The 21,553-nt window shown below is 37.5% G+C and overlaps 2 protein-coding genes across 2 annotated transcripts; one reads left to right on the top strand and one right to left on the bottom strand.

The window, feature by feature from the left end:
- The first annotated feature begins 1,847 nt into the window (after window positions 1-1,847).
- On the top strand, window positions 1,848-2,946 carry LOC103417367 (uncharacterized). Its single transcript, XM_008355561.4, has one exon. It carries the CDS (start codon window positions 2,115-2,117, stop codon window positions 2,856-2,858), a length of 744 nt encoding a protein of 247 aa, XP_008353783.3. The 5' UTR covers window positions 1,848-2,114; the 3' UTR covers window positions 2,859-2,946.
- A 543-nt stretch (window positions 2,947-3,489) lies between these two features.
- MAN3 (mannan endo-1,4-beta-mannosidase 2-like) lies at window positions 3,490-7,995 on the bottom strand. Its single transcript, NM_001293933.1, is given in 5 exon segments — window positions 3,490-4,141; window positions 5,141-5,352; window positions 5,671-5,793; window positions 6,673-6,870; window positions 7,282-7,995. Coding segments are annotated over 5 exon segments (1,332 nt in total). The 5' UTR covers window positions 7,675-7,995; the 3' UTR covers window positions 3,490-3,735.
- Between the last annotated feature and the right edge of the window lie 13,558 nt (window positions 7,996-21,553).

Raw genomic sequence — 21,553 nt, 5'->3', positions numbered from 1 at the left:
CCAGCGAGATGTGGTGGTGGACTGGGTTTGGGGGTTAAAGTTTTGAAGGTTGAGATAGAAGAAGATGGAGGAGATTCGAAATTAAGAAATGGAGGGTCAATGAAATGGCGACCCGGGTCTCTATATATTAAGAGATTTTTTAATGTGATCGGTATATTACGTGTTATTATACAAATGATGAGATATATGTGTTAAAAAATTAATAACTTAAAAAATAAAAATTTTCACAATTCTTATTAAAACACGTGGTGTATAACTTGTGTTCCCGTTACAATTAAAAATTTATTCTATATATTTTATTTTCTTCTTTTTATTTTATTTTTTAACTTGGCTTAAAACGATGACGATTAGACATGTCATTTAAAATACAAAAAAGCTCAAGGTTAGCTGCTGAAGCTTGTTGGTTGGGACCCTTTATCGAACAATTGGTGGGCATACCACTGGATCAGCTCGCACCACTTTGCTGTGTGTCACCAACTTTATTTTCTTTTATTATTTACAGTTTTATTTTTACACATTCGTATTTAATTTGATTATTTTTATTTTGTTTTTGACAAATCCCCTTAGACCATCTCCAACCCTGGGCTAAAAGCCAAATTACCCCCCCAAACACTTTCCAACCCATGCTAAAATTTTAGGCTAAATGCCAAATGCTATTTCTGGGCCAAATACCCCCAGCTTTCCCCCCGGGCTAAATGCGAAATGTTTATCGGAATTTAAATTTTTTTAGATTAAAATGTTCATAAAATTAATTTACAATAATCTACATATTTATTTTTTAAAAAAAATTTGATTTAAGAAAAAAATTTAGGCTAATTCCATTCTTTAATAATTCCGAGCTAAAATTTTAGGGTAGAAGGGTTGGAGCAGAAAAGATGTTTCTGGGCTAAAAGCTAAATTTTCCGGGCTAAAAAATTTGGCTTTTAACCCAAGGGTTGGAGATGGTCTTAGGAATTATTATCCTTTCCTTATTGCCTAGTTTTTTTTTTGTCCAAGCATGTTTCATTGAAATAGAGGCTTGATTTTATACTAGTAGAGATAGATAATATATTGGCTTCTATTTCTATTATTTGCATTAACTTAATTGTCTTGCACTCATAATCCAAGGAAAAAAAAATTGATTTTAGATGGTAGGAAAAAGCTTGTTGAATCCATAACTGAGAAAACTAGAAAGGGAAAAGGTAAGAGCATCTCTCTGGAGATGTCAAATTTTGAACATAAATTTTTTATTTAACAGAATGACCTATGCGGCACTTTAATAATGTTTAAGAGCACTTCCTGTGTTGGAAGGGCCCCTAGGGCAATTGCTTATTAAATCCCCTCCAATGAATAGTAACTGCTTTTAATGAACAATAATTGTTTTTTGCATCTCTACCTTTAAATTGAATAGCCATAACAATAGGCAATAAAATATTAGTATTTTTTATTTTATAAAATAATAAAAAATATTTCTATTTGTAATTTCAGATAGAATTTTTAGTCGGTCTCGTTGCACCATGTGTCATTAAATAAGAAATTACAACCCAAAGTATTTGAGAAAATATAAAATTATGGTGTAAGGTAGAAAATAATGATAAGATATTTATAGAAAAATTAAATCAATTGTTTTTTAAATTTTTTAAAATTTAAAAAATTTAAAATTTTTTACTAACTCAATCCATTACAATAAATGTTTAATAAAATAATAAAATGCATTTAGCAATTAATTAAAAAAGATTTGAAACTGATTTTTTTTTTTGTACATTGATATATCTTTTAAATTATATAATGAGCAAACTAATTTAGTATCGAATTCAAAAGCCGCTCTTAGCAATATTTAAACATTTTAACATCTTATTTAGAGATGGCTCTAACCCTGCATTTTGCCCAAATGATGGCGCCAAAAATATTTAGGAGATCTGGCTCCCTCCCATAACATCAGAACTTAAAACCCTCGAAAATATTTAGCGCGAAAATTATGCCGCCCAAAAATTCCCGCCACACCACCTTCTTTTTAACCCCCTTATCAAATCTGAAAAACTCCAAATCCATTAATTATATCGCTTCTTCCTGTTGCCCCCCACCTGTTTGTCGAAATTCTCGAACCAACGTTTCAGCCTTTTCATTCAGCAGCCATGGTGATGAAGCTCAAAACAATTAGCCCCGCCAAGTTCTTCGGAAACACCCTCCCCCGCCCCCGCTTCTACACCGATGTCAAGTTCAACGACCACCGCGTCGACCCACCTGCCGACGTCCTCGACCCCTTTCTCTCGTGGGCCAACGAGGCCCACTGGACCATGGGAGGTCTCAGCTTCAAGCGCCTCAGGCTCCAGGGCCGCATCGAAGGCAGCGTCGGCAAACTCCGCGCGCAGAGGGAGAAGATCGAGAATGAGAAGCAAAAGCTTGCGAAATCCGCAAATGGGTCGGGTCGTAATCAGCCCAACGGCAAGAGGGCTTCCTCCGATTCGCCCCCTCCGGCTCCGATCGTGACAAAACGCCGGAGGTTCTTGGATGTGATCAGTGAGAGCGATGAGGAGGAACAGGAGGCAGAGGTTGTGAAGGGGAAGAGGCTTGTGAAGAAGCTGGTGGATGAGTTTGATAAGGTGGCTTTGGAGGCTGATAGACGTAACAGCGTGAGCCCCTCAAAGGGTTTGAATGGCGGATCGGAGGGAGCGTCCACAAGGAGGACTCGGAGCCGGAGATCGGAGGGAGAGGAGACTGCGGAGACCGTGTTGAAGGTGGCAGAGGAGGTGAATAAGCTGAGTTTCAAGGACAAGAAATTGAAGGGTAAAAGCAGCAAGGGGAAGGAGAACAAAGAGAAGGCCTCTGGTAATGTAAATGGCACTAGGACTTCGCCCAGATTGGCAAAACGTAGCTGAATGTTGATGTAGTTTCTTTGCATTTTCAGATGTATGAAGAAAAATCTGCTTTATATAAATATTTATTTATTGGTGTTGATTGCAGAAATTATATGTTTAGCCATTTATTGCTCTTCTCATTCCATTAAATTCGGGTTATGCATCCGGCGAACATACACAAAGAAGTAGTGTTGTTAATTTCTTCACGCTTGTTTTAAGTTCTAAGGCAGCAATCTGCCCACCTAAATATGTTATACGCATTTGTTGGGGAGAACCAAGATCGGATTGTACCAAATGTGTATGAGTCCGGCGACATATGTAAAGAAATATCATTAGTTTCTTTATGCTCGTTTCAAGTTCTAAGTTGGAAATCTGTCCATTTGAATGTGTGGCATTCATTCGTCAGGAAGAAATAAGATTAGATTGTACCAAATGTGTTGTATGCATGAGTAGATGCTCTTCAGTTTCGGTTACAGCGGTTCAGTATACACACAAGTCACGTCAGGAGTGAGATAGGCACACGGGAATAATTTCCATGAAACGTATAATTTTCGTGTGATTGCATAACATGAAGTATAATTTGCATCAATTGAAGTTATGAAGACGAAATTCCACCAGAACGAAAGCGGTGTGAATAAAAATCAAACGAAGTAGAACAATCATGCAGGTTGGCTATAAGTATCAGATAACATTTCTTACAAGCAAACCAACCAACCTAAGTCAACAATTCCAAATGACTTTTCTTTTGGCTGTTAATCTGTACTCTTTCATCGTGAAAAGCTTTGAGAACATCACAACTAATGCAGTTCCTACAACTCATTTAAACACTGTCAAACCGTAAATATATAACCCCAACTCCCCAAGGAAACAAATTTTTCTGCTGACAAAAATAAGCATTTCACTGTCTTTGTGAACACAAGTCTTTCAAATTTCGCTGTTGTTGAGTTGGTCCCTTGAGTCTAGCCAACCTGCACGATTGTTCTATCATCATCTTGTACTCAGACGGACTTTCCCATGGAATTATCCCAAACTCATCATTATACTCGTCCATTCCTCCAACGAAAAACTGCCAGGCTAAAGCACCTGCTCCAGACTGGTTTTTCTTGGCAGATTTGTATATCACGTCTAAAATAGTTTTGTAAAACCTAACACGCTGAGATGGTTCAAAGTCCTTGTTCTGGTTTGACAATCCATATTCGGTGAACATGACAGGTTTGTTCAGTTCATTGTCTCCGTCTTCAATGTGAGAACGCATCCACTTGTAGACAAATTTGAGGTTATTGTGAAATTCTTCATCATGGAACCTACCCACAAAGTGAGGACGAAGTGAGTACTGGTTAGATGTACCATAAGGAATATACAAGGGCAAACATCCTTTCACAAAATTATGACAGACATGAGGTTGGGGACGAGCTGAACTAAAGGATAGAAAAGACTGAATTACATTCTAGAATGAATCAAATGAAATAGGGCAAATGAGATGACTAAACACTGAACAAAATCTACAATAGACTACATAAAATACTCTTGCCAAATAGTTTGAGATATCATGGTAACCTTGACCACACATTCAATCACGAATCCACCTGGTCAATAATTTGAATTTGAAGTACGGATAAAATGAACATGTTCCTATATTTATAATTATTATCTCATAGTTCCTAGGAAGACTTGGAAAAGACTATAAGAAAAGATATGGAGTACTTGGAGCTGGCGCAAAACTGAGCAGTGGCGTTCTAGGATTCATACAGCCAACCCCACTTAGTGAGATAAGGCTTGGTTGTTGTTTATTCTCTCATAGGCCACTAAATCAGTTCATTCTTTTATACCGTTTCAAAATATGATTGATGAGTTGTATCACTGTACATCTCACCCGTTCATATCTAAATTAAAGACTTAGAGAATGGTACATAATAAACCTTATTTGATATATAGTCAAACTCATGGGTGAGCACAAACATCCGTGTCAACTATTGGATCACAATTAGTTTACATTTATTCAATAAAGGTCCTTTTTCAAGATTTGAATTTAAAAAAGGTGGACTTAGATCCAAGGTTAGCATGGATTGTTTGCTCAATTGAGCCTTTATGATAAGACCCCAGTTAGGTATATGCATCTCCATCGTTTACTCAGTTAGGTAAGATACATCTATATATCCTCAAGTATCCATATCTGATTATGTACTTAATAGACAGGGACCGTGCATGCATTCGTAAGATTTCTAACAGGTTGGCAAGATGTGACGTCCCTCATATCGACTTGAGAAATTTCATGCAATGTAAATAAACATGCAAAAGCTTACCAATGGTCAGGGTAGATATGAACAGAGGCAAAATCAATATTGGGGATCTTGGAGTTGCGAATAAAATCTGAGCCGAGTCTGGATGCCCACATTTCTGGATTCACAGTTAACCTTTTAGGGCTTTTAGGACCATAAAACCCTTCAAGGCCCACAGTCAGTAGATGGTTCTTGTCAATTGCTTTCACAAAAGCTGACATTTCTTCTATCCAATCCTGCAACATTATAACATACAATTAATTCATGTTATAATAGCAGAGGTTACTGAGCCCCCCTCCCCCTCACCATCCCACCACATCCCACCCCACCCCACCCCCAGCGAGGTTCGTTTTACACATACCAAATTCGGTTTAAAAAATGATAATAAATAGATATATTTAATTAAATTATTGTAAAATGGTTAGTTATAGCCATTTTATTAGTTTTAGTTATGGCTATTAATTTAATTTAAAATTAATGATACTCAAATCTTCTTTAATTTAAAATTAATATTCATAATTGTAAGAAGGCAGTATCAATAGTTGAAAACATACTTGGAGAGTGTCACCTGAAGCATCAGTTATGCAACGAGGTTCGTTTATTAATTCCCACGCGAAAATGGTAGGATCATTTCTATACTGAATTCCATTGAGAGTATTCTTCCTTGTTAGGAGAGTCTGGAGGAAAAAAAAGGAAATGAATTAGAATTGGCTATAAACCTATAAATCTTCATAACACCAAAATTGATTAAAACAAAGATTCTTGCGGTTTCTGTTATTGTAGAGACACAATTCACTGAAGGAAAAGTAATGACCTATTCAGGATACCAAAGGTACAAAATCATTTAACTCATAACATTCAAACACTTTAGAATCCACAACAGTTAAACATGCCCTCCATAATATTATATTTACAAATGGCTACCAAAATCCAGAGATTTGACATGTATCTCATAGATCTTAAACGCCACAATCCTATTAATGGTTGCTCGGTGCTTTAAAATTCATAATTTTCCTCAACTTCATGTGACCATGAGTAAAAAAATCTGGCACTCAGTTAGATCCTTCCATTTGTATCTTAGTAGGAACAGGGGAAAGGAAAGCATAAGAAAGTTAGATAGGCCAAAGAATGAAACATTTCAGGTTCTTCTATCCACACGATTCTGTATGAGATCCAAATGGAGATTTAGTACAATCTTTCCAATTGATCAGGACATTATGAGGTTTTGCAGTCTTAGTCGTTATGTGTCACCAAATGTTCAGCAAGTAAAACCTAGTAGTGTTTAGTACGTCATCTTGGCAGCAAAACTTTGTCCGCATACCTCACCTTCATGGCAACATAAATACTTCTGGGTGAACTGAAGTATCCTATGAAATGTTAGGACTCCCAAAGTTTAACCGCATACCAAATTTTGTTTCTTCATTTCAAAATATAAATAAATGTATCAATGGCATTACTATAAACAGTTTTCCATTAAGATTATGAGCTGTCCAAGTATAATCAAAGAGCAGTGCAACTTTTTGTTCCTGGAAAGTAAAGCAACATAACAAAATTACCTTGACGTAGTTCTTGAAATAAATGCGAATAGATGGATCGAAGAAAAATGAGTCATTGGAAGCGCTCAAACCAACACCTTCTTCCCATGCCCACTTTACATACTGAGTCTTCCCGCCATATGCTTGCAAGTTATTAACTAAGCAAAGAAGCAACCTGATGCCCTGTTGTCTAGCTTCTACAATGACATGATCCAAAGCCTGCCACCAGATCAAGCTGTTATGAAAAGAACAAAATACGGAGAAATATCGCTAACTAATGGTCTTCTTAAGATAACATAAGGAATGTCGAAAAATAACTAGATATGGAACCGTAATTTTACTACTTTCGTTACACCGAACCGTAAATGTACTACTTTAGTAGCAAACCTTACTGATAATACATTCATGTATAGATATGGCAAAACAGGATCACCACTTATGTAAGCCCCCAAATTGCACCACCCAATCAAGTACGCAGAGATAGGTTAGAACTCGATCGCAGTAAACAAAGTCTCTAAATTTATGTTCAATGAAATCCTAATCCAAAGGTTCCCACTTCCCACAAAACAGCACATCAACACTTTCAATACGAAGAAAAAAAGATTAATATACATGGATTATTAATATTACCTTGAACACTTGCTCATTGAAGTGACCAGGGGAAATCTGGAGGGCATTGTAGTCGCCGTCATTAAACGCCCAAGTCCGGCAGACGGTGAGGCCCATTTTCGCACCGGCTTGCAGTATCTGCCGGACCCTCGGCTTTCTATGCTCATCCACACTATTATCCATCAGCCAGTAAGAATTCCACCCATTAATGTAAAATGCCTTGCCATCCAACATGAACTGAGTCCCATTCCTCCCCACAAAACTCAACTTCGTTTGGTTGCCAAAATTCGACCCCAAGTTACCGAAAGACATGTAGATGAAGGCCACACACGATGCGAATCCGATAATCGGGTAGAACAGGCCATTTCCTGCCACTACCATTTTCTTCTTCTCTGCAGAGGAACCCAAGATCATAAAAAGCCCCAAAATTTCGGCGGATTTGAAGGATTTCAGGACACCCTTTTGGCTAAATTTCAATAAAATTACGAAATTTATTGGTGCCCAGATGAGATTATTATCCTCAGAACCCAGATGTGAACACCCAGATCCTTCTCTTGCTAAAAAATGTACATTGGTGTCCTGATATATATTTAAGTGGAAAAGGAAAATAGGGAAGTTTATGCAGCAAGCGTGGGGGAAGGTTTGAGGGCATGTGGGGAATATGGTAGAGATATTAGAGCTAACATGTTCAACCAAGAAAACAATAGTCAAAAATGGAAAATTGGAAAATTTTTCAATGGAATGGAGAGAGAGAGAGAGAGAGAGAGAGAGAGAGGTGGGTGTGTGGGGTGGTGTGGTGTGGGGTGGTGTGGTTGCAGTGTTGGTATCAAGCTGTTTGCTGCTGAGTTGTGTTGTGCGTGTAGATCTGAGCACCTGATTTCACTGCTTTTCTTGAATTTTAATATTTCTACTGAACAGGTTTGTCCTGTTCAACTTCAACCTCACCAACGGATAAAAGTAGGGCAATTAGCAGCAATACAATGGTTGAAGTTTTGATCACAATTTTAAAATGAAAAATTAGATTCTAATCGTCATCCTTTATTTTTCTATTTCATTAATTAAATTTTTTTATTAATCTCTACTAATTATTAAAACTCTTTTGGCAACCAAATATTGATGAAAAGATAAATTAGTCTTCTATCACACAAAAAAAAATGATGGGCAATATAAATTTTACTGTTTTTTATTGAAATTCTACCTACATGTGATGTTAAAATGCCTCCAATATTAAAAAAAAAACCGAAAAAAAAAACCTCCTACTCCCCACGTTCTCCCTCTCTCCCTCTCATTTTCTTAAAAAATGTGTTCATATATACAAAGTGTGTAAGCAAATACTAATTTTTTTATTAAAATTCTTTAATTTCTATCCACGTCATGATTTGAATAATAATAAATTTTTATGCAGCATATTTAAGTTTTATAATTAAAAATTATTTACGTTACAATTGGTATATTTATAGCTAAATTATGTATCAAATATTTTACTTTTAAATTTGTACCTAAATTTACAACTATATTTTAATCTGTATCAGTTTTTTTTAAGTTTTTATTTGTACTCATATACTTAATATCTTTTTTCTATCCATACTTTTAAACTTTTTTAATCATTTATTGTACCCATAATTTTAAATTTTGATATATACCCTAAATCAGGTCGAAATATATTTTTGTGGGTACTTAACATTTTTTCCTTTCCACATTGAGATTGTGTAGATTTTTTTGAACAAAAATAAGATTGGTGCATTTTTTTTTGACATGGAGAATGTGTATGGTGGATATATTTTTTGACATTGAGAACTATATATAGATGTGAGATTAATTTTTTCAGTTTTTATATCCCACAAGTTGTGGGTCTTAAATAATATCCCATATTTCCAATAAAAGAAAGAAGAAGAAAGGATATCCCATAAAATGGGGATTTACAAATTTCATAATTTGTAACTTCTATAAGAAAAATTAATATGGAATTTAATATGCTAAGGTATACAAAGTTAAAAGGGATTTTGATAAAACTGAAAATCAATAAGATTTCAGTAAAAATAGTGATGATTAAGGATCGCATCCAAAGTTAAAATATTGATCTCTTGATCAAATTTGTTTGTGAAAATTCCATATTATCTTTCACTAATTAGAAAGAAGAAAAAACGTAACGATGTCCTAACGACACCCAACGAAACCCTCTGACACAGATTTCAAAACACCATATAACATTTAATTGAAGAAACTGTCTCCTCCTTCATTTTATACCAAAACAAAACACTCAACCAAAACAAAACACTCAAAACGGAAACCTCTTCCGCCGGAGTGACGGACGGAGTGTAACCGTCCAAATCGTAAGCTCTGCCACGGGCGAACCTATAGATTAAGATTTGTTGTTGCATTCTACTACATTATGCTTTACCCATTATCTATTTTTGAGAATGATTTATTTTCATAATTTTTTAGTTGAACTCATTGAAAAATCTGCAGTTTTGGACCTTTGAATTTGTGTAAATATAGCATTTAGAAATGTAGTATGGTAGACCTTGAATTCCCAAATTGGCGACAAGTTTCAGAGTGGCTTGAAACGTTTGTTGTTAAATGCCATTGTTCAGCAGAAAGGGATGGAACTTCGACGCTGCTGTGTTACGGTGGGAAGTTGGTTAAGGAGGAAGATCGTTTTACATACGCCGGGGGTAAAGAAAAACAGTTGAAGTTTTCTGCAGCGGGAAGCAAATCAGTGGCACTTGAGGCTGTTGAGGAATTCAAGATTTCTGCACAGTGCACCAACAGTTTGGCACACCGTTGTGATCATGGACATGCAAAAGGTATGGCGCAAGGTTTCGAGGTTTTTCGACCGTCTGCAAAGCGGGAGGTATTTCGGAATATTATCAGACCCGGTCTTCTCATCACCTACTTGCTCACTATATAATAAATACTTGTGTGGTTTCGTGTTAATTATATAATGTCACGTGTAAATGTATTTTTATTTGACATTGCATTTAGTCACATTGTCATTTGGTGAATAAGATTTATAAGTCTTTAAGGTTTATAGTCTAAGACTAAAAGGGATCCTTAAGCAACAAACAAATGAAAATAACAAATGAAATTGTGTGACGGAAAACAATAATATTTTTTGTTTTAAACAAAAATGTTGTGTGAGGGTTCGATTGGTTTGAGTACCGGTAAGATATGTTGGAAATTTAAATAGTTTGAGTAGACATTTCATTGTCCCACATTGGCCTTTCCCAAAAGATTTTATCACTTTATAAGGCTTTGTCCTTTATAGAAAGTGATTGGAGTAATAGGCCTGGAGACTAAAATTGGGCTCACCCTTGAGGCTGGGCTTTGGGGTGCATTAATTAATTGGTAATTAATATATAATTAATTATAATTAATATATAATTAATTATCAAAAGATTTTTTAAAATTCGAATTTGAAGTCTGAGAGTTCTTTCTGAACACAGAGCAAAGCACCCCTTGAAGAGAAGTCTCCCAACATTCACACCCCATTCTTATACCTGTTGCAAACAGGCATCCATCTGCTATATATACATCCATCTGCATGGCATTTCAATGACAGAAAATAATCAACTTCATCTTCTACATTCCTAAACCTTCTTACTGAGAGAACCACACTAAATTCGCCAGAAGTTAAATTTTCCGGTGCTGGAATTTTAACTTGATCGTTGAATCCTGGTGAAGCAGACGTCCGTAGAACTACAAGCATAGAGTAGGGACGAAATTTTTGTTTCAAGGACATTGCGGTACGCAAGCCTCGATCTTCAAGTTGTTTGTTTTTATAATTCGTATTCTAGTTTATATTCTGTTAATTCATATTGCATTTATTATTTATTAGCATATATAAATTATCACAGATTGTTGACATACATCCAACAAGATATACCAAATTGAGGTTATCAGCACAAGCTAATTCCATCTCTTCTATTTTTGGTACTATATATATTGCTCTCTTTTAATCTCCTTAATCAAGCTGTCTTTAGTTTTTTATTTTATTTATTTATTTTTTGGTAAAGGGTAAAATTCATTGTTGGAATCCATTTCAAGCATCACTCTGAAAAACCTCAGATCGTTACTCCCCCAACAGTCTTATATAAACATTTACACTAATAACTGAGTGAGAAAATACGATAAGTGAATGGACATAACAACACTCTTATTCGTGAAGTATACATGGCCTTATATTAACATTTTTGCCCCTCAAATCTTGATGAGGTGCACGTCACGTGAACAAACCAAAGTGATGATAAGGAGACAAATGAGACATTAAAAGAAAGTTGGAGAAGTATAGAATACAATAAAACCAATTTAGGAACGAAAGTGAAAAACTGTTAATTATTAAGGCAATGTGGTGGAGTTGGTAGATGCTTTGTTCTTCATTGGAGAAATCTTTGGTCTAACTTAAAAAAAGAAAAAGAAAATAAGGATTGAAGTTGAGGGTTCTTTCCCTTTACCAAAAGAAAAGAAAAGGAAGAAGAATGATTCCTTACTTCCTCCTAATTGTTGTACATAATTTGGGCCTTTATTAAAATTGATAATTGTTCCCTCCTAAATCCTAATCATTTTATTCCTACTATTAAGTGGTTACTGACACTTAGCACTACGGTCTAGTGATATACTTATTCACTTGTAAGTGTTTAGGTTCCATTCTCGCAAAACATGAATTTGAACCATATTATTACTAGCCCACCCTCCTCTTTCACCTTAATGTAGATAATATCGTTTGTTAAAAAAAAATGTGATTATTGTTGAAGGAAATTTTAGAGGCTGAGGGTAGGAGAGAGACATCAAGAGAGAGAAAGAGAAAACTTTATGAATTGCACCTGCTCTCTTGTAGCTTTATGCCTTTATTTATACTAATCAAGTGTTCTTTACTTGCCTCAAAAGTAATACAAGTCATAAAGAGGTTCATCCCCCAAATCCTATTTGAATTCTACTTTTAAATTTACACAATCACATTGCTAAATAATATTAACTACAATAATCACTACTTTTTTAGAGATTTCGATTGGGATTTCGCACCTTTTTATATAACTTTTTGTGTGTGTAGATTTTAGAAAATAAATGATAAAGAGATGATAGGCGTGATAGCCAAAAAATCATCTTTTTTCATCCATGTTAAAAGAAAACATCATCTTCATCATCCCATTAATTTTCAGACAAAATAATTGGTACAAATTATTATCTCCATCAGTTTAAAAAGTAAGGCACTTACTACATGTTTATACAATTAACTACATTTCAATATCGCATCGTGGTATTAGATATATTCAATTAACATTCATTTTCTGAAAAGGGATGCATCTGTGTTGAATAGACAATTATTTCACTTGCAAACATATTTTGGTGGAATACATATATGATGGGGTTGCTCGATATTGTAATAAGTTGATCACTTTATGACACATGACAAAATTTCTATTATTTTATGTACAAGAAAATTAAAAGAAGAAGACGACATTTAATAAAGAAAAGTGATTGAAGAATTGATAATTCATATAAGAAGCACGAGTACGGAAGCGAGAGCATGGGATTCGGGGATTCACAAAAACTCAAAGAACCTCTCTTTCTAGCCCTCTCTCGTAAGATCAAGTGAAAACGAAAGTCTTTTCAATTTTTCGAAGCCGATTCCTGCCGTGCCAAGCCGAATACTAAGGAGTTATGCTGCTCTCGGTCCCACTTTAGCTCCCCGAGCGCAATTCATCACTATTTTTGACAAACTCATGCTTCGTAGTAATTGATGGGTTAAAAGGTTATTTGCTACCAGTATATTCCAAAAGTGAATATTTTGACTTTTTAGGTTGTTTGGATGAATGTAACTTTCATTTGATGTATTAGTTTTGAGCTCATTATATATGAATTCAAAGAAAACGATGAGATCTACAAGATAACAAGCCTAGTAAAAATTGGCCGAATTCCAGCGTTTACCAACCCAAAACGTGATTAAATATTTCTGATATTTTGTTATTTGTTAATTTTTTTCTCATTTGGAGTTAGGGTTTGCTAAGACCATTTAAACGACTTTTAGGGTTGTATTTTAATTATCTTATCATATTATTTATCAAAATTTGAGAGTTTTTTTCTTAATTCTCTAGTGTTCCAGAAACCTATTTAAGGGTGACCATTCGTGTGACAGCCCGTCCCGCATTAACACTTTCGTTTGTGTGAAGTGTGTTTAATTATCCTAATTCTTTTTAAAGTTGGTTGATAATGGACGGATAGGGACGTTTTCGGCCGTATATGTTTGAATGATTAAACTTTGGAATCCTATGCCCTCACGGGGCTTACAGAAATCATTCCTTTTCCCTTTTACTTTCTTTAATCCGTGATTTCCTCAACCTTGTCCTCTCACTCATTCTCTCTATCTCTCCCCGACAAACTCTCAAGCTCTCATTCACTCTCCCTCCCTCTCAAACCACACGGCCAAACACACAGACCAACGTTAGAACTCTCTCAAATCTTCATAGATCGAAGAAAATAAAACCACCATCATCTTCGTCTCGACGATACGAGTCCAACCATACCTATTTCAGGTAAGATCTCTAACGTTTTCACGTCAAAATCACGAGCACCGATTTGGGTACTATTCATCAACTTTTATTGGTTGATTTTTAGGACTTTTCAAGCTTATAGGAAGCTTCTTGAGGTCCTTAGGAGGCTCGGGGTAGTTCGTTGGAAGTTTTTGGACGTAAGAACACGGAGATCGACAAGTTCAAAGTTTGGACGGAGCTTTCGAGGCTTTTTCCGGCGAATCCCTGGCGATTTAGGGGTCAAGGTAGGTATGAATGTGTTCGTCTCGTCAATATCTTAATTTTGATATAAAGTACGTTGAAAATAGTGAAGAAATGAAGAAGTTATGACGTTTTGAAAAATACCCAGAAATTCCGGCAAAACCCTACCGCCGGCGAAACCAGTTCGGCGACCCAAGGAAGAAGACGACGCGCGTGCATGGGCCGAGCTGTTGGTGGCGCGTGAGGGCGTGTGCGGTGTCCAAATCGGGTTCTAAAAATTGCTACGTGTTCGTGACGTCGTGTAGGTCACGGTGGTATATTCACATACCCAAATTGAGCAATATATGAGAAGTTATTAGCGAATGTTGTGTATGTGCTTTTAAATGATGTTTGTATAATTATTCTCTTATAGGTGAGACTTATACCGAGGACGAAAGTAACCAAACTAGGCGTGGGGGTTACGAACCGGCTACTTATCAGTGAGTGGGCAGTTATTTTTCAGTATATATATATATATGTATGCTTGACGTTTTTCCCAGAAAACGTATTTTAAGGAAATGTGATTTAATTATCCTGTCATGTATGCATCATATTTTAGTATGTGCATTATTATAATTATGCATATTGTTGCATGGTGCTGAGGAGGCCCAGGTAAGCTACATGTGAGTATATTATGTTGGTAACGATGATGAGATACGATGTTGGTTATGATTGAGATATGATGAGATACGATGTTGGTTATGATTGAGAGATGATTGAGCTACGATGTTGGTTATGATTGAGATATGATGAGATACGATGTTGGTTATGATTGAGATATGATTGAGCTACGATGTTGGTTATGATTGAGGTATGATGAGATACGATGTTGGTTATGATTGAGATATGATTGAGAGCTCATTCACTTGCACACGTATATTAGTGCTCCCGCCCAGAGTTAGGGGCACAGTCTTTTACGTGATGTTCACCTCCCGCACCGCATGCTCGCCTTGGATCCAAGTTAGGTGCACAGTCCTGTCATATAGACCACTTTTAATGGGTTCGACTCGTAGGTGACCCGTGATTTATCGCACAGTCTTCACGTGATTGTAGCACTAAAGCATATTATGTTATATACAGTGATGAATTGCAGACCATGTGAGGTGGTATTGAATGTGTGCAAGATATACATATATATACATGATGTGATGAGATGATTATGAGCTATATGTGCAGCTGAAGGCTGAGTTGATTATAATGAAAGAGTATGAACTATGTTTATAGCCGAGTGCTGAATTGATTATATGTTATTCCATCATATTCACTTAGAGATAACGAGCATTCAGTTATGATACTTTGGCATGACATACATTCATATTGTCTAGCATGATTTGAGATATAGTACGTATATGAATATATACTTTATTTCTGGGAAACTATACTTGTTTTACGGCGAGGGGTTAGTATATTCAAAGAGAAAATAAGGTTTTGAAGAAGTTTGTTTTGCTGACCCACTCAACTTTGTTTTGCGCCCCTCCAGGTTCTAGGTAGCGTTTGTTGTTGGATCTCGAGGTTTCCAGCTGAAGTTCTGACAAACCATCACTCATGTAGGATTATCTTCGAGTGTTGTAAATTAGTACATCTTATGTTCGACTGCACTTAGACCTTGTGCTCTGGTTGTGTATTCACACTTAAACTTATCTTAGAACCTATGGTATTTGGTTTTGAATTATTCGTACTTTCCTTAAAATATTGCTTCCGCACTGCGCACATGGTTACGTCACGCTCACGTGACGGCCAGCATGCCTTGACTTCGGTCGGGGTGTGTCAGTTTGGTATCAGAGCCCTAGGTTGCAGTCCTGCATATTTTGTGAACTTCCCTAATTATTTTTGGTATCTTCTGTCAGAACTATGCCGCCTCGTAGAGATCCACGTACTTCTTCTGAGCCTGGTTTTCCCGATATCGCTCAGTTAGGGGAAGCCATAGCTAATGCCATTCAAGCTTCACTTCGCCCTTCTCAGAAAACTCCTTTAGAGGCAGTGTACAATTTGAAATTACCTACTTTTATGGGTAATGAAGGACATTAAGGGGCCGAGCGATGGCTTGAGCATGTAGAGAAGACTTTTCAGGTTATGCAGAGTCAAGGCAATCTTCCTGCTGAAAGGTGGGTTGAGACTACCACTTGGTTTTTGGGTAAAGAGACTGCATCTTGGTGGGAACAAGAATCTCGTGGATGGTTGCCTGAAGAGGTAGCAAACTGGAAGAATTTTAAGGATTTGTTCTATAAGAGGTTTACTCCTCCAGCCTATCTTGACCGGAAGAAGCAGGAATTCGTCAGTTTGAAGCAAAGAAAGATGTCTGCTAATGAGTACTATCGGAAATTTACCGATTTGTCTAGATATGATTCTGAAACTGCTGCTAATCCTGTTGAGATGCTCAGACGTTTCAAGAGGGGTACTAAAAAGAAGTGGCGTTCCATGGCTACTATTGCAAACTGTACCACTTATCAGGAATTTTATGAGGTTCTGTTGAACGTTGAGGATTCAGAAAATTTACCCAGTGACAGTGAAGAAAAAGAAAAAGATAATAATCAAAGGAGAAATGATAAGGGTAAAGGTCAGTTTTCTCAAGAACCTAAGAAAACACAAAGTTTCAAAAGAAGCGGTATGGGCTCGAGTTCTTCTAGTGGAGGTTTTAGTTTCTCAGATCAAAGGCGAGGAGGTAGATTTTATGGAGGCCCTAAATTCCAGAGACAGAGAGTTTTTGGTGGTTCTGGAGGTTCAACTGCTCCTCTTTGCCGTAGGTGCAATAATCGACACTTTAGAGAATGTCGTCGAGGTAGCAGTGGGTGTTATACTTGTGGTCAGATGGGGCATATGGCTAAGTACTGTCCCCAAAGCCAGCAGAGACCTCAACAACCTTTCATACCACAGCCAGCTCCGACTCAACAGTTTTCAGGACCTAGCGGTTTCACTCAGACGGGTCGTGGTAGCGCTTATCATTTTCAAGGGGATTCAGTTTCTTATCCTTCAGGACAGTATCAATACCCTCAGGACTCTTACCAGCAGAATCGTTTTGGTCAATCTTCAGATGGTTATATGCCTTATCAGCAGAACAACCATGGTCAGCAGTTTTCGACTGGTGGATCACAGTGGCAGCCAGGAGGACAACCACAGCAGATAGATATGGTTACTAGTAGTGTTGGATCGTCTAGGCAGCACATTCAGTCCGGTCAAGGACGTAGTTCGCAGGGTAGAGGTGTTCATGCCAGCAGAGGTCGAGGAGAAAGGCAGCAGGCCCAAGGACGTATCCCCAACATTTCTCTACAGGATGCTCAGAATAATCCTGACTTGATTATGGGTACGTTAAATATTCTTGGTTATCATGCTAAAGTGTTGATTGATTGTGGTGCTACACATTCTGTGATTTCTCATATATTTGCTCAATTGACTCAACCTCGATCTACGCCTCTAGGGTTTGAGTTAGAGTTTGCTATGCCTAGAGGGGAAAGATGTTATGTAGATTGTGTATATCCAGGGTGTCCAGTGATGGTAGAAGATGTAGTTATGCCAGCTAATCTTATCCCGTTAGATATTGTGGATTTTGATGTGATATTAGGCACCGATTGGTTGCATTTTAATCGTGCCCAAATTGATTGTTACGGGAAAATAGTGACTTTCCATCGTCCTGGATTACCTGAAGTTACATTCGTAGGTGAGCCTAGTGGATTGAGGCATGAAGTTATTTCAACTATGAGAGCTGAAAGGTTGTTATCGAAAGGTTGTCAAGGGTACTTGGCTCATGTGATATTAAATGATGTTGCTCCTAGTAGTGTGGAAGAAGTAGGAGTAGTCAGACATTTTCCTGACGTATTTCCAGATGATTTACCTAGATTTCCGCCAGATAGAGGTGTCGAGTTCACTATTGACTTACTTCCAGGTACAAATCCTATTTCCTTAACTCCTTATCGTATGGCTCCTACTAAGTTAAGAGAATTGAAGATTTAATTACAAGAATTGGTTGATAAAGGTTTCATCCAACCTAGTATTTCACCCTGGGGAGCCCCAATCTTGTTTGTAAGAAAGAAAGACGGAACCTTGAGGTTATGCATCGATTATAGGCAATTGAATCGGGTAACGATTAAAAACCGTTATCCATTGCCGCGTATCGACGATCTATTTGATCAACTTCGAGGTGCCTGTGTATTCTCAAAGATCGACTTAAGGTCAGGTTACTACCAGTTGAAGATTAAGAGTGACGATGTTTACAAAACTGCTTTTAGAACTCGTTATGGTCATTATGAGTTCCTTGTGATGCCGTTTGGATTGACGAATGCACCAGCAGCTTTTATGGGTTTGATTAATAAAGTATTCTAGCAATACTTGGATAGATTTGTCATTGTTTTTATTGATGACATTCTGGTGTATTCCAAGTCTGAAGCAGGTCATGTTCAACATCTTACTCTGGTGTTGGAGAAATTAAGAGAACACCGTTTGTATGCTAAGTTTAGCAAGTGCCAATTTTGGTTAAATGAAGTGGCATTCTTGGGACATGTCATATCAGCTCAGGGTATTCTGGTAGACCCTCAGAAAATAGCAGCTGTGGAGAACTGGGAACAGCCACAAACAGTCACGGAAGTACGGAGTTTCCTTGGCTTAGCAAGTTATTATCGACGGTTTGTTAAGGATTTTTCAGTTATCGCTTTACCACTTACAAGGCTAACCAGAAAGGAAGTTAAGTTTGAGTGGGATAGTAAGTGTGAGCAGAGTTTTCAGCAGCTTAAGCATTGTCTCACTCATGCACCTGTTTTGGCATTTCCTGATGACAGTGGTAATTTCGAGATTTATAGCGATGCTTCGTTGAATGGCCTGGGATGTGTTTTGATGCAGCATAGTAGGGTGATTGCTTATGCTTCACGTCAGTTAAAGCCTCATGAAAAGAATTACCCTACTCATGATTTGGAATTAGCAGCCATTATATTTGCCTTGAAGATTTGGAGACACTATCTTTATGGTGAAAATGGTAAGATCTTTACGGATCACAAGAGTCTTCAATACATTTTCACCCAGAAAGAGCTTAATCTTAGGCAACGAAGGTGGTTAGAGCTGCTTAGCGATTATGATTGCATTATTGAGTATCATCCTGGTCGTGCTAATGTAGTGGTTGATGCTTTGAGTAGGAAATCCCAAGGTCGAGTTAACGCTTTGTATGCTTCTCGTGTTCCTCTTCTTGCAGATTTGAGGTCCACTGGAGTGGAATTGGGATTGGAGGAACAAGAAGAAATTGTAGTAGGACGAGAATAAGCCTTACTTGCTAGTTTCCAAGTTAGGCCTATTTTGATGGACCGTATACTCGAAGCCCAAGGAATTGGCGAAGAAGTTCAGAGTTTAATCTTTGCAGTTTCTCAAGGAAAGAAAAAGGATCTCAATGTTCGGGAATCTGATGGCATGCTTATGCAGGATAAGCGGATGTACGTGCCAAATAATGCGGATTTGAAGAAAGAGATTCTTGATGAAGCGCATATTTCAGCATATGCAATGCATCCAGGGGGCACTAAGATGTATCATACCATTAGGCCATTTTACTATTGGCCAGGTATGAAAAGAGAAATTGCAGAGTATGTCAGTAGGTGTGCAATTTGTCAGCAGGTTAAAGCTGAAAGGAAGAAACCGTTTGGTTTAATGCAACCACTTCCCGTTCCACAGTGGAAATGGGAAAATATCACTATGGATTTTGTGTACAAGCTTCCTCGTACACGGAACGGTTATGATGGTGTTTGGGTGATTGTAGATCGACTTACTAAGTCAGCGCACTTTATTCCAGTGAGAGAAAAGTATTCTCTGAACAAATTGGCTGAGCTGTTTATCACTAAGATTGTGAAGTACCATGGGATTCCAGTGAGTATTGTTTCAGATCGAGATCCTAGATTCACTTCTAAGTTCTGGACAGCTTTTCAGGAAGCTCTTGGTACGAGATTGCTATATAGTACGGCATATCATCCCCAGACAGATGGTCAATCAGAGAGGACAATACAGACTTTGGAAGATATGTTAAGATCTTCTGTAATGCAGTTTGGCGATGATTGGCATGCAAAGTTGGATTTAATGGAATTTGCTTATAATACCAGTTACCATTCTAGTATCGGGATGGCACTGTTTGAAGCTTTATATGGAAAATCATGTCGTACTCCTTTATGTTGGTCAGAGGTCGGTGAAAGAGTTTTGGTGGGCCCGGAGATAGTGGAGGAGACTACTCAGAATGTTCAAGTAATTAAGTCTAATTTGAAAGTGGCACAGGATCGGCAGAAGAGCTTAGCAGACAGACATGCTACTGATCGAGTGTATAAGGTTAATGATCGGGTATTCTTGAAGCTATCGCCGTGGAAAGGAGTAGTAAGGTTCGGGAAAAAGGGTAAGCTGAGCCCTAGGTACATCGGACCTTATCAGATCACCGAGCGAGTTGGTGAAGTTGCTTACAGGTTTGAGTTGCCATCAGAGCTGTCTAAAGTGCATAATGTATTTCATGTCTCGATGCTTCGTCATTATGTTGCAGATCCATCGCATGTGATTCTGGTTCAACCTTTGGAGATTAGCCCGGATTTGACTTATGATGAAGAACCAGTGACTATCTTGGATTGGAAAGAGAAAGTTCTAAGAAATAAGACAATGCAGTTGGTAAAAGTCTTGTGGATGAACCACTCGATGGAAGAGGCTACTTGGGAAACAGAGGATCGGATGAGAGAGATGTATCCGAGATTATTTTATGATTATTAGTGTTGTATTTTGATTGTGTAAATTTTAGGGACGAAATTTTTATAAGGATGGTAGGTTGTGACAGCCCGTCCCGCATTAACACTTTCGTTTGTGTGAAGTGTGTTTAATTATCCTAATTCTTTTTAAAGTTGGTTGATAATGGACGGATAGGGACGTTTTCGGCCGTATATGTTTGAATGATTAAACTTTGGAATCCTATGCCCTCACGGGGCTTACAGAAATCATTCCTTTTCCCTTTTACTTTCTTTAATCCGTGATTTCCTCAACCTTGTCCTCTCACTCATTCTCTCTATCTCTCCCCGACAAACTCTCAAGCTCTCATTCACTCTCCCTCCCTTTCAAACCACACGGACCAACATTAGAACTCTCTCAAATCTTCATAGATCGAAGAAAATAAAACCACCATCGTCTTCGTCTCGACGATACGAGTCCAACCATACCTATTTCAGGTAAGATCTCTAACGTTTTCACATCGAAATCACGAGCACCGATTTGGGTACTATTCATCAACTTTTTATTGGTTGATTTTTAGGACTTTTCAAGCTTATAGGAAGCTTCTTGAGGTCCTTAGGAGGCTCGGGGTAGTTAGTTGGAAGTTTTTGGACGTAAGAACACGGAGATCGACAAGTTCAAAGTTTGGCCGGAGCTTTCGAGGCTTTTTCCGGTGAATCCCCGGCGATTTAGGGGTCAAGGTAGGTATGAATGTGTTCGTCTCGTCAATATCTTAATTTTGATATAAAGTACGTTGAAAATGGTGAAGAAATGAAGAAGTTATGACGTTTTGAAAAATACCCAGAAATTCCGGCAAA

This window comes from Malus domestica, chromosome 17 (assembly GCF_042453785.1).
Source record: "Malus domestica chromosome 17, GDT2T_hap1".
NCBI classification, from domain to species: domain Eukaryota; kingdom Viridiplantae; phylum Streptophyta; class Magnoliopsida; order Rosales; family Rosaceae; genus Malus; species Malus domestica.
Note: the sequence above shows the minus strand (reverse complement) of the source record. Positions and strands in the feature narration are given on the sequence as shown.

Coding starts and splice junctions, on each gene's coding strand:
- LOC103417367 (XM_008355561.4), top strand. CDS start 2,115: ATGGTGATGAAGCTCAAAACAATTAGCCCCGCCAAGTTCTTCGGAAAC.